Source organism: Myotis davidii, unplaced genomic scaffold (assembly GCF_000327345.1).
Source record: "Myotis davidii unplaced genomic scaffold, ASM32734v1 scaffold446, whole genome shotgun sequence".
NCBI lineage: Eukaryota > Metazoa > Chordata > Mammalia > Chiroptera > Vespertilionidae > Myotis > Myotis davidii.
The window spans coordinates 195311-212460 of NW_006296799.1; the positions used below are offsets into that span (position 1 = coordinate 195311).

A 17150-nucleotide genomic window follows, 5' to 3' on the forward strand; every position below is an offset into this window, starting at 1 on the left:
GTTGAATGAATGTTAAAGAACAGCAATGGCATAATTTATTTTGGTTTTTTTACAGTTCTACTACCATTCTTCCAATATAATATCCCTCTCTATTATTATTAATTTTTTTTACAGGGCTTTCATTTGAAAGGAAAATCCAAACTCGGAATGACTAGGCAGTTGTAAATAGATTCTGAAATGCAATAAAACATGTAATGATTTTTTCATTTGCTCCACAAACAAGGCTGTGTAATAGCCGCATCTGATTCTGCCACGTGTCCTGCTTTATTTTAAGGAGGGTCCAGTATCGTACGTGTGTGTGTGTGTGTGTGTGTGTGTGTGTGTGTGTATAAGAATCAAAGCAAGACTTAGCCAGAATCCTTTGAAAAATCAGCAGGGAAAGAATCATGCCCTTTGCTTAGCGATGACAGATGACGGCCGTTCCCTAAGGGTGAGCTTGCGGGTGTGTGGACGCACCCCTCTGGCTTCCGTCAGAATCGGTTGCCTGACCCCCTGGGTGACCCGTGCTCCCGAAGATACTCTGAGTTCTGGTTAACTCAGCATCCGGCAGAGGCTTCTGCCTCGTTACACCCAACGGCAAAAGAGCGCCTGAAATTTAAGTGAGAAAATATGACATTTTACACTCAGAAGACATCGCACTACTCGTGGACACACAGCCTTGCTGTTATCAGTGAGTCACAGCCTCACATTCTGTGGTTCCTCGCTGAGGGCGTCCGTGCGTGTGCGGGGAACTGAGTGTGTGTCCCTGCCATTCATTTTACTGCTCGTGGAATCGAGTTCTCTCGGTTACGTTCAATCACGTCGGGACATGTCTGTCCCGTTGGCTTTGCCCCGGGAGCCTGGTGGCCTGCATGCAGCGAGTGAGACATCTCAGGCCTTCGGAATCACTGAAGGGAAATAACGTCCGTGACATTGCAGCCCTGCCCTGGGACAACCAGCCACCCAAACACTAAATGTGCTCCCTGGTCTACAGTGGACCCAATTTCACAACGACAAGGCCGACAATTACGAAAACTTGTATTGATGACCTATTTCCACTTTTTCCCGTTCGCTTACCTGTCAGGGTGTCTGTCCTCTTCCTGAGGTGAGTCTGTGGTGATGTCCTCTGTCCTTGCTGGGCAGGGAGGCCAGCGGTGACCGTGTTCAGTCCTGGTCATCGCGGCCGGAGAGGGACAGCCCCAGGGAGCACTTCCCCGGACCCTGGACCAGGGACGCCGGCATCTAACAGGCAGGACAGCCACGTTCCCGGGCGGTGATGGCGTCGTTGCCATAAAGCGGCACAGTCACAGCGAGCTGTGCGCCGTGCGAGCACGAGGGCTCCATCTCCCGTGGGGCCTCATCCGTCTGCCTCCCGCTGTAGCCGACGCGCTGGCGGGGAAGACGGTGCCCATCAGACAGAGTCTGGGATCGGGTGGTTGACGGCAGGACGAGAATGTGGCTGCATTGCAGGCTGCGCCCTAAGCCGGACAGTAGCCAACATGTTTCATTCCCGTGAAAATTCAAATTCGAGAAGACGGTGCTTTGCAGGTGAACCTTAATAGGCTGCAAAGGCTGGTTAGAGGCTGGGACGGGACCCGAGAGGAGCTCTGTCTTCTTTGTTTGTGAGACTTTAAAAATGCCCCACTGTTGCCCCAGGGTTCGGAATCAGATGAAAAAGATAAAGAGAGACTGGAGTCACAGCTGTCCATCTGGGGGGCGTGGATGTGGTTTCTCTGGAGGGAGAAAGGCTGGCCCAGATTCTCTCCCGACGTCTCAGACATTCCCAGGAGCAGAGACAGGGCAGTCCCGTGAGCAGGTAATCGAACGGCTGGAGTGGCCTCAGGACGGCCTGTGGCCGTGCAGGGTCTGACCTTGGCCCGTCGGTCTGATCTCCGTCCGTCTGATCTCAGCGCCCACCACTTTCTCCGCGCCCCTTCTGTTCCAGCGGGGCCTCATTGCCGTTCCCAGAACAGGGCCTTTCCACCTGCCTCGTCCCTCTGCTCCCTGCCTGGCCCCTTCCCCCGCCCTCCACTGGAGCGTCCTTCCTTCAGAGCCGTCCCGGGTCACCTGCTCCGACGAGCCCTCAGCCCTCACTCTGCTGCTCCTGCTCTGTGGAGCGTGGAGCGTGTCCCTCCCCTGGGGCTGTGGTCTGTGCTGGTTCCTCCGCTGTGGGGCCTCGTTCGTGGAGAGTGTCCCGGCCATAAGCAAGAGACTCACATATTTGTCGGATGATGAATGATTGTCCAGATGTATCATGAAGAGAAGTTCGTTGGCTGGTTTTGCTTTATCTGATACAGTAGGATCAGAAGACTCTGGAACGTGCTTTTCCCGCCCAAGTCTGCCAAGATGAACTTAGTAACGCTCTGCTGCCTGGCGCTGGGTCTGAGGGCTGGTCACTCACTCCTTGTCCCTCCTCCCTGGATGCGGCTCCCATGGCAACACGAAGTGCGCAGGGGACAGATTGGTGGGTGTTTTATGAAGCAGAGCAAGTGCCCAGAGCCTGCAATGCCAGGTCTTGGAGAAGCTAGATTTGAACAACCTGGATTCCAGAATGTTCAGTGGAGCACCTGCTCCTTTGGCAGGTACCCCGCCCGCCAATGGAAAGCCGAGTTGGTCTGATGAGGAGGGCTCAGGGCATGAAACCGAAAACCAGCCCACTGTCCTCAGCAAGCCACGAACCAGGCAGGGAAAGACAGAGTGGACCCAGCTTGTTCACCGCTGGTTAACAGGGGACATGATGGCTGGCAGGTGTGGGGTCCACTGGCGAGGCCAGCAACCTCTGCACGGGAAAAGGATCCAGTAAGCAAGTGTGGAGAGCAATCAAAAGGGTCCTTCCAGCTCCCCATCTGCCAACTGGGGAGCCCAGCAGTACCCCCTCTTCCGTGGAGCACAGGGGTGGGCTGCAGTTATAGTTCTCCCTTCACAACTGCAATTGTGACACACCTACTGAGATAAACCTACCAGCCCACCGGCGGGGCTCAGTGGTAGAGCATCGACCTATGAACCAGGAGGTCACGGTTCGATTCCCGGTCAGGGCACAGGCCCGGGTTGCAGGCTCCATCCCCAGTAGGGGGCGTGCAGGAGGCAGCTGATCTGTGAGTCTCTCTCATCATTGATGTTTCTATCTCTCGCTACCTCTCCCTTCCTCCCTTACATCAATAAAATGTATTTTAAAAAAAGATAAACCGAGGAATCGATCATCTCGACTGGAGGAGAGCGGCCGGTGTGGGGTTCCTGAGAGCGGATGACACTGTGAGTCACCGGGGGCCTGCCAGGCGGAGCAGCGGGCCCGGATGGTTTGCGTGTTTCCGGGGAAGCAGGGGTGTTAACCGGCGTCTGTTCAATGCCTGCCAACAGGCAAGGGGTACACTTAGGGTACACCGCCGTGTTCCGACCCCAGTGGCTTCAGAGCCCTGATGCTGACCTCCGGGACCTCGGCCTTTGTGTTGCAGGTCCGTGGGAGCCAGGGGGAGGTCCTGTACGTTCTGGACGCCACCAACCCGCGCCACTCCAACTGGCTGCGCTTCGTGCACGAGGCCCCGTCGCAGGAGCAGAAGAACTTGGCTGCCATTCAGGTGAGCTTGTTGCCTCTCATTCGTATGGTGCTCAGCGAGGGGCTCAACTCCTTAGTAACGGGGCTCCGTGTGCTCAGCTGATTCCCCCGTGACCTGCTTTATCAACAGTCAGGAACTCGCAAAAGCAGAGCCATCGCAGCTCACCGGCATGTGCAGGAGCGGGCACGCTGCGGCCGCAGCGACCTGGCCCAGACCCGGCGTCCTGAGAACCCGGAGGGCATGAGCTACATGCTCTGATACTGTCTTGGCGGCTCCTGCTGTCCAGCGCTGCTGATTCATCCCGTGGATGTTTATCGATCGGTTTTTAATTTGCTCGCGCGTTTGGCTCCTCTCGCGATGGTCCGTTGATCTTTGGGCGAGGCTCTCTGGAGGAAGTGTTCTCAGGAGCATCCCACAGCTTTGAACTTCTTAGGAGAGTGTGGGAGCCAGGGCTCTCCAGAGAAGCAGCCAGGAGGGTGTATATCTGTCTGTCTGTCTACCTAACTTCCCACCTGCCTACTTAGGAACAGAGAGGCACAGAGATTTGTTATAAGGAACTAGCTTGTGGGGGAAAGAGGCTGGCAAGACCCACACCTGCAGAGCCCATGGCCCACTTGAGTCCAGAGGCCACAGGCTGCTCCGAAACCAGGGGGAGCCGACGTCTCGTCATCGGCTGTGGGACCGGAAGGGCAGGTGTCCCAGGTGGAAGGTCATGAGGCGGGAGAATTCTCCTTACTTGGGGGAGGAGCACCCTTTGTTCCACTCAGGCTGTTAATGGATTGGATGAGGCCCACCCACACCGTGGAGGGCAGTCTGCGTTACTCACCATTATTCACCTCCATCTGCTTCGGTGTCAGGCTCATGCAAAACACCCCAGGGAATGTGTGGACAACTTCCTGGGCACCCCGGAGCCCAGCAAGTTGACACGTAAAATAATGGTCCTAGGAGGGAGCCATGGCTTTTGAAGTTTGTGTTCCTGTCTTCTAGCATAGCGCTGCTTATAATGTTAGGCTCCGGTGCAAACTGTGAGTTGGACTTAGGTGATAAAGAGAATCCTATATAATAAAGAGGTAATATGCAAATTAACCCTCACGCCCTCACAAGATGGCTGCCTACGACCAGGCCGGCAAGGGGGTTAGTGAAGGATGACCAAACAACTGAACAGCAGGCTGTGTGGGGCGACCAGGCTGGTGGCCGGGGGTGCCATTGGGGACGACCAGGCCAGCAGGGGGGAAAATTGGGGGCCATTAGGCTGGTGGGGGGGCAGTTAGGGGTGACCAGGCAGGCAGGCATGTGAACGATTAGGAGCCAGTTGTCCAAGATTGTGAGAGGGATGTCCGACTGCCGGATTGGGCCTAAACCCGCATTCGGACATCTCCTGAGAGGTCCTGAGAGGGTGCATGCTGGCCTGAGGGACATCCTGCCCCGCCCCTGTGTATGAATTTCGTGCACCGGGCCTCTAGTAAAGAAATATTCTGCTGAGAAACTGATCACACGTGAAAACCCTGCCCCTGGATCTTAAACTGCAGAAAAGGGAAAAGAGTAATGGAGCCAACATTCCGTTGAGTATTTACTGTATGTGATGTTCTAGAAGCTTCACACACATCATGTCATTTATTCATAAAATTTCTGAGAGTTTAATATTGGCTGAGCATCATGCTGATGTCAACTGGTTGTGAGTATGAAACCAACAGTGGCAAGAGGCAGAAAGCACAGAATTAGGTTGTACATTTACCAGAAGCCACAGTCCTGGAGAAATTTCATTTCCTGATGTCATTGGCTGTCCACATTTTTTCAGTACAAATGAGTGTCGGATACCCAGTGTGATTACTATCTCTTTTTCTATGGAAAAATGAGAGATGGCTCTTCCTAGAGGGGAGAATGGGATCTTTTGGCAGCCGGATATATTCAAACAACTTTTTAAAATTATTTATGACACACATTAATCCAGTTGATCCAGCCACCGATTTAGACGGATCTTTTTTTAATGTGGAGACATTCATTCTTTTCAGGTATCTTATCTGTTTTTGTAGTTTCCTGAGGCAAACTCATCTCATGAGGTCTCAGTTCTGTCATAATTTTAATTTATAGACTCCGTCTGGTTTTCTTTGTAAATATTACTGATTTCAGTGCTGCCTACAGAGCTATGACATTTACTTGGCTACCCTGTTGTTTTGTAGGTTTTTTATTATTGGGTTTTAGATAATGTTATTCTTTCCAAATTAGATTCTTTTTAAAGATATATATATGTTTTATTGATTTTTTTACAGAGAGGGAGGGAGAGGAATAGAGAGTTAGAAACATTGATGGGAGAGAAACATGGATCAGCTGCCTCCTGCACACCTCCTACTGAGGATGTGCCCGCAACCAAGGTACATACCCTTGACCGGAATCGAACCTGGGACCCTTCAGTCTGCAGGCGACGCTCTATCCACTGAGCCAAACTGGTTAGGGCTCAAATTAGATCCTTTTCTTCTTATGCTTAGGCAATGATTTTAAGCTTTCCTCGAGTTCCTTTAGTTGAGGAATTTTTTCCTCGTTCCTGTTTTTTTGTTACTTGTTTGTTTTTTGCTGTTTTTCTCTGTAGCATCAGTGCCTCTCTCCATTGCCCCTGTCTTTCCGGGTGTCCGTGCTGAGCTTTGGGCTTTGCGTGAGAGTCCTGCAGGCCATCCTTGCTCCCCTCCTGCGTTTTCCTTAGAGCGAGCGACCCCTTTAGCGAAAGGGATGCTCTGTCAGTGCGTGTTTGTCTCCGTCTTTTATTTCCCACAGTTGCCCCCTCTATGCTCTTGTTATCCCACAGGTCTCTCTCTCTCTCTTAAGAAAAAAATATTATTTTTAAATCCTCACCCAAGGATATACTCATTGATTTTAGAAAGAGAGGAAGGGAGTGAGAGAAAAATTGATGTGAGAGAAACATCCATCACTTGCCTCCAGCACATGCCCTGACTGGGGAATCAAATCCCCATCCTAGATATGTGCCCTGAGAGGGAATCGAACCCACAAACTTTTGATGTATGGGATGATGCTCCAACCAACTGAGCCACTGAGACCGACTGAGACCGGGCCCTGGCAGGTCTCTCTTTGTGAGTAACTATGGTTTTCAAGACCGACACGGTGCCCAGGTCTGTTCAGTGCACCCGGTAGTGCTTTTCTTCCTCTATATCAGTGGTGTTTCTTTTCTTGGAAGAAACAGGGGTCTGCAGAAGCCGACTCTCCCACCGTCAGTGCTCTAAGAGGTGACTGTGGAACCTGACGGGGGTGAGGTGGGCGGGACCAGAATGGACCACAAACCAGCCAGAGGCTCCAGGAAGCTTCATGCTTGAACCCAGTTAGAATCTGCGTCTGTTCAGAGGCCCCAGCAGCATCTTTGGTGCGGAAGTGATGACGGCCTTAATTCCTCATAACCCCGTTTTACCTCAGAGGGAGGAGCGTGCACTATGATCACATCTCTTGCTGAGGAGCAAAATGTGGGTCTGTGTTCGCTCACCCAGGGTAGCGTTTTTCCTACCTGAACAGTAGCTCAAGCAGCAGATCTCTCAGGGCTCAAATTCGCATCCGCCCTGGGGGCAGAGAGCAGAACAGTTGGGTCCCAACTGTTCCCTTGGCTGCCATCGGCCAGCCTCCCCATTGGTGGGGGCAGCCTCCTGGGGGTCGCATTCCAGAAGCTTGGACTTGGTGAGAGGAGATCGTCCTGTGTCCTGCATAATATTATGAGTCCCCAGCATTCCAAATGGCATCTGAAATGTGGGGCATTCAGGAAATTTTTTATTTGAGCTGTACGTCCCAGGAGTGGCGTAAATGAGAACCATTTGCAGCTCTGTGGCTTTCTTGGTGGAAAACGTCAATACTTGGTCCAAATTTTCTTTTTGGACAAGGGATTAAGAATGCAAGGTCTGTTTTCACGGAGGATTGGAACTCTTTGTGGAGACTCGATTATATTTCTAGTTTTATAACTTATTAGATTTTTGGAAAAATTGCTTCGGACATGATTTAAAATATCTGAATTATTGAAGAAGGATCTCCTAGGCAAGCAGTTCTCTCCACAGGCACACATTTCAGAATCATTAGGTGAACTGTTTGTTCAGACTTCTGAAAACTATGTCCCAAGTAAACCAGGAAATTCCGAATATGAAAGATGTGGCTTAAAATGAACCAAAAGAATCCCTAAGCTCTATGAGAAATGGAGGATCCTTAACTGTTAGTTTTGTAGCGCTGAGGGGAAAAAATGTACATATCATAGTTGAAAAATTATTTGGCCTCAGTGTTTCTGCAACCTTTCAAAACTTTTGTAATAGGAAACTATTTGTTTAAGCACAGAATTAGGTCACTTAGAGCTGCAACGTGGAATTCCTTGGACTTTTCAGAGAAACGGTTACAGCTCACGTTCTTTAGGATGTAGTTTCCTTCATCCTCCCGGGACTTGTGCAAAATGTTATCAACGTAAATGAAAAGTGCTTGGTGTCTACGGAAGAGCAGCCTATGGAGACCTGGCTGGGACCTGCTCTCCTCCCGAGGGGTCAGGCTGCGGGGATGGCCTCAGGGAGTCCAGAGGGCACCGGGCCTTGAGCTGAGCTTGTGGTATCGACATGGCTGTGCCCAGTTCTGAAGTCATTTTGGGTCCCCGTTACCAGGAGACCGGCTTGGTGACTTAGCAGTTGCCCCCCCGAACCCTGCCCGTGTGAGAACAGACCAGGCAGTGTTCCCAGAGCCTTCAACATGGCAGAGCTGGGAGAGACTGAGTCTCCACACAGAGCAGCAGTTTGGATGCTATGAGCATGGATTGGACCGTCCCCTTTGCCCTAAGCGCCAGATCCTGGCGTGTCACCCCACTCCAGAGAGGCCGTAAACTATGCCCCAGACAGAGCTGTCACTGCTGGCACCAGGCCAGGCCTTGAGATACGGTCTCACGGCCCTGTCCCAGCATGCAGGCCTTCTTCCTCAGAAGGCCTGGAAGTCTCGTTCCAAATTTGGGAGACAAAGAGCTGAAAAAAGTATAAATAGGGAAGACTTCCACCATGTTGGGGCCCAGACTTTGACAGAGACATTCTGCAATGTGGCTTATTGATTAAGGCGCCTTCTGATTCACAGTGTGACAGTTCAAAGCAAACTTCTGTGGCTGGTGTCTTATGTTGAACACTTAGGAAGAATTACCATTAAACAGAGTGACATCTGTGAACGCTTGAGGGGAAACTTCACCTTGGACCTGTCCATGACCTGCCCCTTCGCTCGCATCCCACATAGTCTGTCAGGAAGTGGGGGTGCTTCCTCCTCAGTCAGGAATCTGGGTACATCTCAGCGCCCCCTCTGCTCCTCGCGGCAGCCCTTCCAGGTGGCCGTTCTCCGACCCGGATTACGGCGCTGGGCGCCCAACTGTAAGCGCTGAAGGGGAATCTTACCAGCGTGTTTCCTAATGGGCGCTGTTCTTCTGTAGACGTGGGCATTCCAGTTCTGCGCACACAATTCCTGTTTGTGACCTGTTGGAGCCGCGGTCACGGGGATGGCTTCTGCCGCGGGGCCGATGGGCATGCCTGTTCCCTGCCTTCAGGAAGTCACCTTGTGGGACGCGAGCAAAGCCATGATTACATGAATTACGTGACAGAAGCACAGAAATGAACAGTAGCTCCAGCTGAAGTTGAGGCAGAGCGAGCTCCCCTGCGTGGATTCAGGGGACTGGAGGGGTGTCGCGGCGGGGTGGGCCGAGCAGCAGCAGCGGTGCTTTGTGACCACGCGGAGACCGGCGTGCGCCCGGGGCTGTGGAGGGGAGGTGAGCCAGGTGGACACAGGAGGCAGGTTCACGGGAAGGCCGCTGGGACGCCAGGACCAAGCGGGTTCAGGTCACAGAGCCCCCGGGGAGGCCTGTCGGGGGACAGGACTGTGTGCTCAGCGCCCTGGGCTGGGCGGCAGAGGGGGTGGGCCGCAAGCACGGGCAGAGGCCGTGAGGGGCGGAGTGGCTCTGCAGAGCACGGCTGGAGTGAGTGTGGCCTGGGCTCCCTGACTTAGCCCACGCCCTGACTGAACCCAGCTCAGTTCCAGGCAAAACGGGTGCCTGGCCCTTTAAGGATAGACCAGAGGAGCAGGTGGTGCAGAGGACCAGGCCAGGGAGGGGGTGAGCCCGAAGAGGGCAGGGCAGTGGCCCGCAGGGGCAGGGCCTCGCAGAGTGGGCAGCGGCGGGGAGCTGGCTCAGGGTTCGGCGGAGCTCAGTGTGGCCAGATGACATTTGGTGAAAAGCCGCAGTGTCAGAGCAACTTGGTTTGTGTGACAGTTTTGAAAGAAAAGAAAGTATTGTAACCACTGGATTTCCAGAGTTATCGCACACTGAGCGCTCCCCGTCATGCAGGCTTACCGCGTGCCGGGCACCTTGCTGGGTCTTCCTCCTCGTGACCCGCCTAGAGCAGCTCTGTTATGCCCCCCCACCTCCTAGATGAGGAACTGGGGGCTGAGAGAGGAAGCGGCTTGTGGGGTCTCCTGGCTGATTCATGGCAGGGAGAGACTGGGCCCTGGCAGCCCCGCCAGGCACTGCGGCCCACCGGCCACTGCCTGGCAGCAAGGAGCAGGGTCCATACTATTGTTCTCTTTTACCCCCAAGTACTACATGCCAGTTCCAGAAAGATCATAACATAGGGACTGCCAGAGGAATATGCAGAATTCCCCAAAGCCCCTTTGCTTAGAAACGAGCTGTATTAACACCGTTGTCGATAGCTTGTTCTTTTTTTTTTTTAAATATATTTTATTGATTTTTTTACAGAGAAGAAGGGAGAGAGATAGAGAGTTAGAAAGATCGATGAGAGAGAAACATCGATCAGCTGCCTCCTGCACATCTCCTACTGGGGATGTGCCCGCAACCCAGGTACATGCCCTTGACCGGAATCGAACCTGGGACCTTTCAGTCCGGAGGCTGATGCTCTATCCACTGAGCCAAACCGGTTTCGGCGATAGCTTGTTCTTTTGGAGGCACACGCGTGTGCACATGTGCAGACACACACACACACACACAATACATATATATAAACATATAGTGTACAGTTTTTTCCATAAATATTACATTTAATAAATCTTCTAAAACCAATTATTAGACATTTTATCTTTCTAACTTACATCTTTGGGCATTTAAGCTGTTTTAACATATATATATATATATATATACACATATACACATTTATTGATCTCAGAGAGGAAGGGAAAGGGAGCGAGAGACAGAAACGTCAACGATGAAAGAGAATCACTGATCTGCTGCCTCCTGCTTGTCCCCCAGGGGGGATCAGGCCTGCACCCCGGGCATGTGCCCTGACTGGGAATTGAACCGAGACCTCCTGGTTCATAGGTTGACACTCAACCACTGAGCCACACCGTCCGGGCAAGCTCTTGTCACTTTTTGGTATAACGAACAGCATAGAGGAGAAGTAAGTAGCTGAAAATGACGTGCACATGAAACCAAGTGAAAGAAGCCTGAAAACCACAAGAAATTCTGAGTGATGGGCAGGGATGCAGGAGATGATGACGGCTGCCAAGTCACCCTCTGGGGGTCTCCCCGTCCCCAATACGGCGGCCACCAGAGGCTGAGAGCGGTTGCTCTGGGACAGGCTGTGACATCGAACAGCCTCTTTCAGCGAAGCGTTTTCAGCGGAATCACCCAGAGCCGGTGGCAGGAACCCAGAGGTACCGGGAGGCGGCCAGCCCGTGGGGTGTCATGCAGGGAGTGGCTGTGATGGAGGGACTATGTGTAGGGCAGTGCCATCCAACCCAGCGGCCGACCGTGGTGGCTGCGATAGTGAATTTGGGGATCTGAACATGAACATGTGAGCATCTGGTAGTAAGTGGCCGGGCGGGCGGATGCCGGCAGGGAGCGGATGCTAAGTCTGAGGCTGGGCCAATGGGCCTGACGCCTTCTTGCCCACGGGCTGGCGGTGGCTGGGGGGAGGCAGCAGGTGCGGAGATCACCCTGAGTCCGGAGGCAAGGCCTCTGGCAGGTTCCCGCTGGGAGGCCCCGACAGGAGGAGAAGGTCAGTGAATGGCTGTTGAGGGATGAAACCCGTTCACTGTAGGCCAGGAGGCAATTGAGGGGAAACTTCTCAAAGCCGTTGTGGTAGCCAGGGGACGGGAAGAGGCCCTGATCAGGCAGCGGTAGGAGAAGCTGTCTAGACCAGGGATGGCGAACCTATCACACGCGTGTCAGAGGTGACACGCGAACTCATTTTTTTGGTTGATTTTTCTTTGTTAAATGGCATTTAAATATATAAAATAAATATCAAAAATATAAGTCTTTGTTTTACTATGGTTGCAAATGTCAAAAAATTTCTATATGTGACACGGCACCAGAGTTAAGTTAGGGTTTTTCAGAATGCTGACATGCCAAGCTCAAAAGGTTCGCCATCCCTGGTCTAGACAGTCCCCTAGAGTGAATGGGTTGGAGCCACAGCCGGAAGGACACTGCTGCTCCTCCACGCCCCTGGCTCTCAGGGGGGATCCTGCAGGCGGTCCCGGAGCCACAGCGCTGCCATTCCGCTCAGTAGATTGAAGTGGCTGCTGCGTTCAGACCTGCTCTTGTGTCAGAGCCCGGATAGGCATGCTGCGTCTTGTGACTGTGGGCCGTTTCAGTCCGTGTATCACGTTTTAAAATTAAAAATTGCTCCTTTCCTGGCGCTGCGAAGGCCGGCACCACATTAATGACTAATACGTACGCTAGACGTTTAACTAATTAGCTTCCTTGGGTGTTGGCGAGATAAGCACGGAGATTTATGACTGTTCTGAAGGCTTCGCCGGGAGCGTCCTCGGTTGCTTTGGCTAACGCTTAGCAAGTGGCTTACGACTCCCGGAGAGTGCTGCTTCTGCGTGAATTTAAGAAGCGAGCGCTGTGCTGCGTGTCTGCGTCGGTGTGTGTTGGTGCGTGTTGGTGTGTGTTGGTGCGTGTTGGTGCGTGTTGGTGTGTGTTGCACACAGAGTAATGGCTGTTTGGAAGCTAATTCCATGTTCTCACTTAGACCTCACTTTTTTAGGTTTTCGGAGGCACGGGATTCAAAACCTTCCAGGAATCTCTAAGTCAGCGGTTCTAAACCTGTGCGTCGCGAACCCTTTGGGGGTCGCCTAAGACCACCGGAAAACACACATATAATTACATGTTGTTTTTGTAATGAATCACTATGCTTTAATTGTGTTCAATTTGTAACAATGAAATTGGGGGTCACCACAACATGAGGAGCTGTATTAAAGGGTCGCGGCATTAGGAAGGTTGAGAACCACTGGTCTGAGTGTTCCGGGCGCCTCCTTTCAGGAGCTGTAGCCCGTGGTCGGGTGTGCTCCCGGCTTTGAACTTGGACCCCAGCCTCCTGTGTGCAGTATCCGATGGACATGACCATCCTTTCTCGCTTCCAAGGCATTTTCTAGTGTATTTTGTTTTTAAAATTACGAAGTAATCGGTCTGTGGAGGGAAAAATCTAAAAGAGCGTTGAATATAGACTCCCCCTTCTCCCACCCCAAAAGGAGAACTGTAAACAGTTTGATGCATATTTTCCCAGTCTTTCTTCTGTATACAAACTAGTACATACATGCATGCGTGCAAACACACACTCCTCTTCCTCCTGCTCCCCCCTCACGGCCCTCCCCCCGCCCCCCGTTTCACCACGAGCGCTGTGACCCCCAGAGGAGAAGGAGGCTCCCTCTGTGCTGGCCTAGTGGGATTTTACTCCTGTTGGAGGTTCTGTCTTTGTCCCTCTCCCGCCCCCCGTCTTCCCTCAAGCTTCAGTAAGTCCAGGCTGGCTTTGCCTCTCTCCACCCTCAGCAGCCACGCCAGGAGCCCACGCAGGACAAGTCCCCAGGCCTGTGGAAGCCAGCCTTCCGGCACTCCTCCCGGGACCACAGCTGCCCGGTGGCTCCCTGCAGCCGGCCCAGGCAGCAGGCCTCGTGCTCACTGATGGCCGGCGTGCAGGTCCCCGGGGCTTCTGTGGCCTCCCTCCCCGTCTGTTAGGGGCTGAGATTTCCCTTGCGGTGGTTAGCCATCCTTTCAGCCCCATTGGTTTCTGTCTTCTGGAATTTTCTGAGAAGCTTTGGTGCGTGGGTGGGACTTGTTTTCCCCTCCCTCTGCCCCTGAGGTGGGGTTTGGGTGCCACGGGGACCCAGACGATGCTCTGAGTGCCCAGGTACCATGCCGTTTGCTGTTTCCGGTCCAGCGCTTTGGAAATGGTTTCAGGGCTTGGTGTGTGCTGAGACTTGAAAGTTAGTTTTTCTTCCGGTTTTGCGTGAAACGTTATTCAACATGACTTCATTGATATGTCCTCACTCCCTGTGTGGGTGCAGAAAGGACACTCAGCAAGGTCCTTCCTGATGCGTTTACGGGCCTCAGGGCGGCCGGCACAGGCCAATTAATGATGCGCCAGTCACTTTCAGAAGATTAAACAGTTACCCTCATTTTATTTGATGTCTGTAAGTGTCACTGTCTATAACATACGTTTGTATTTTATGTGAAGATGACTGAATATTGTCAGTTTCCCTTTTCAGTGTCCAGACTAACTGGACATGAAAACAGTAATAGTGCCTTTTCAGGGTGCATGGCCCCCCAGTCTCTGCAATGACTTCTTAATTCCCGCCGGAACTTCCCCGGTTTCCACTGAGCTGTGTTGGTCATGCAACAGGAAGGAGAAAACATTTTCTACCTGGCGGTTGAAGACATAGAGTCAGACACAGAGCTGCTGATCGGCTACCTGGACAGCGACATGGAGGCCGACGAGGAGGAGCCGCAGACCCCGCCGATGGCCCCGGAGCGGGGAGGCCACCTCGCTCAAGGGGAGTCCACTCCTGGCAGGACAGGTACGACCTCACCTCGGCGACCCAGCGGACAGAGGTGGAGGAGAAACAGAACTGGGGTGAATGATGGTTGCAAAATGGAGCTAGCTTTGCCAGCACTGCGCTTGGGGGTGCCCAGCTGTGCACCCAGCTTTCTGCCAGCAGGGGGAGCATGCTGGGCGTGGTGACAGGTGTGCCCTGCATCACGGCCATGGTCACGGGAAGCCTGGCTGTTCTGGATGCACATGGGGGGGGAGGGCAGCGTGGAGGGGTGGAGCAGGAGGGAGGACTTCAGCTCTAGCCCTGCACCGGCCTTGTGACCTGGCAGGTCCCCTCATCTCTGAGGCTTTATCTCCCTTGTCCCAGGACATGCAATAGTGTCCATTACTTAAATACGTCCCCTACTTCCGTGTTACCGCCCCTGTTGTTCTTTAGTTAACAAAATAGCAATTTCCGTTATTTTTGTGAAGAGAATCAAAATTAATAGATTTTAAAACATATGAATTAAATACTTATATTGTTGCTATTTTTATTTAGAATAAAACTCCAAACCAAAGCAACCAACCAATCAATAAATAACAGAAGCTGCCCTGGACGACGTGGCTCCGTGTTTGGTGCACTGGCCCACGCACCAAAGGGTAGAGGGTTCGATTCCCGGTCATGGGCACTTACCTGGGTGCAGGTTCGATCCTAGGCCAGTCAGGGCACATGTGGGAGGCAACCAGTCGTTGTGTTTCTCGCACATCCAAGTTTCCCTCTCTCTCTCTTTCTTTCTCTCTCTTCCTTCCTCCCTCCCTTCCTCCATCCCTTTCACTCTCTCTAAAAATCAATGGAAAAAATATCTTCGGGTGAGATTAAAAAAATAATAATCCTATATAGTAAAAGCCTAATATGCAAATCGACCGAATGGCAGAACAACCAGTGGAACGACTGGTTGCTATGCTGCACACTGACCACCAGGGAGCAGATGCTCAATGCAGGAGCTTCCCCCAGCCCGCAGGCCCCAGGCCGGCCAAGGTGGGTGCCAGCAGAGGCCCCTTGATCACCCCGCCGGTTGCCCCACAGATCAGCCCTGATCACTGGCCAGGGCGAGGGATCCTACCTGTGCACAAATTTTGTGCACCAGACTTCTAGTACAAGATAAAGAGAAACGAAGGAAACTAACTGCCCAGATGTCTAACAAGGAAGAGCTTGGTTAAACAAATTATGGAACCTTCACGTAAAACAATTATTTTTGTTGTTACCTTTCCATGTTAAATGGAAAAAAGAGCGGAAGGACTGGTTGCTATGTTGCACACTGACCACCAGGGGGCAGATGCTCAATGCAGGAGCTGCCCCCAGCCCGCAGGCCCCAGGCCGGCCAAGGTGGGTGCCAGCAGAGGCCCCTTGATCACCCCGCCGGTTGCCCCACAGATCAGCCCTGATCACTGGCCAGGGCGAGGGATCCTACCTGTGCACAAATTTTGTGCACCAGACTTCTAGTACAAGATAAAGAGAAACGAAGGAAACTAACTGCCCAGATGTCTAACAAGGAAGAGCTTGGTTAAACAAATTATGGAACCTTCACGTAAAACAATTATTTTTGTTGTTACCTTTCCATGTTAAATGGAAAAAAGAGCGACATATAACATTGCATATGAAGTGTGATCATCCATGTAGCTCTTTCTAGGCTGAGTGTAACATATGAAAGCACAGAACCCATCAGAAATGGATGGAGTGCTTGTCTCTTCCTGCCTGGATGGTTGGTGAATTTTATTTGCTTCAGATTTTCTGCATTTTCTACATATACGCTCATTTGATAATGAGACACGATATGCAAGTTAAATGCATGCTCGGCCAGAGCTGTGGTGGCGGGCAGGATGGCCAGCAGCAATGGGGTCTCCTTGGCCTGCTATCAGGGCCTGTCACATAGACGTGACATTTCCCTTGCGGATGCAGCATAGTCCTCGGCTGGATGGTCTCTTCGTGCAGCTAAACGTGAGCTCAAGGTGACCCATTTTGGGGGGAACCTGCTCCCCTTTGTAATGTACCACTAGCTCCTTGCCGTGAACAGTTAACATTGCAGGGAAAGTGAAACACGACTTTGTAATAACTTGGTACAATACACGGGAAATTATTTAATAAAACCACAACGATGTCTTTCTCTGTAGTCACACTTCCTATTACTTTTCACGGGCAACACTGTTCCTGTTCACAGAGACGAGACGAATGTTCAGTTCTGATCCCAGGCAGCACAGCTGATGTGGTTTTAAAACGCGGGGCGACCTGAGAGCTCTTCTCATTCGCGTCCGATAACCCACGCCCTTGTGACCGCGCAGGCTGCCACGGCTGTGGCGAGGACCACGCCTGTCCCCAGTGCGAGTCCAGCTTCCCCAGCGAGGAGGTCCTGGCTGAGCACCTGCACGCACTGCACCGGACGCCCGACGGGGAGAAGGAGTTCAAGTGCAAGCCCTGCGGGAAGAAGTTCCCCGTGCGCCAGGCCCTGCAGAGACAGTGCGTACGCAGAGCGCAGCTCTGACCCAGGGACCCTGGCTCCCCGTGGTTCTAACCTGCGTGTGTGTGTGTGTGCGTGTGTGTGTGTGTGTGTGTGTGTGTGTCAGACACGGGGGGCGGGAGCGGGGAGGTCAGAGCTCCCAGGGTCATTGTCATTCACTCATCTCCCTGTAGTGTGTTGGCGTTTGAAACGTCCTGGTTGTGAGTTTAACTAGAGAACATGGCTTATGCAAACCAGTATCTGTCCATTTGCTAACTTGCCCTTCACGCCCCAGCTCATTGGTTTACTAATCTGAACTTAGACACGCAAATCGCAGCAGGTGCGTGGAGGCGGCAGGCCAAGCCTCA

General features: G+C 52.4%; 1 protein-coding gene across 1 annotated transcript in view; it reads left to right on the plus strand.

The window, feature by feature from the left end:
- PRDM5 (PR domain 5) overlaps positions 1 to 17150 on the plus strand; it is a 184364-nt gene that overhangs the window by 86240 nt on the left and 80974 nt on the right. Inside the window, exons 7-9 of the mRNA XM_006772503.1 lie at positions 3380 to 3554; positions 14159 to 14333; positions 16628 to 16802. Coding sequence (XP_006772566.1) covers positions 3380 to 3554; positions 14159 to 14333; positions 16628 to 16802 — 525 coding nt within the window. The remainder of the gene's footprint in view (positions 1 to 3379; positions 3555 to 14158; positions 14334 to 16627; positions 16803 to 17150) is intronic.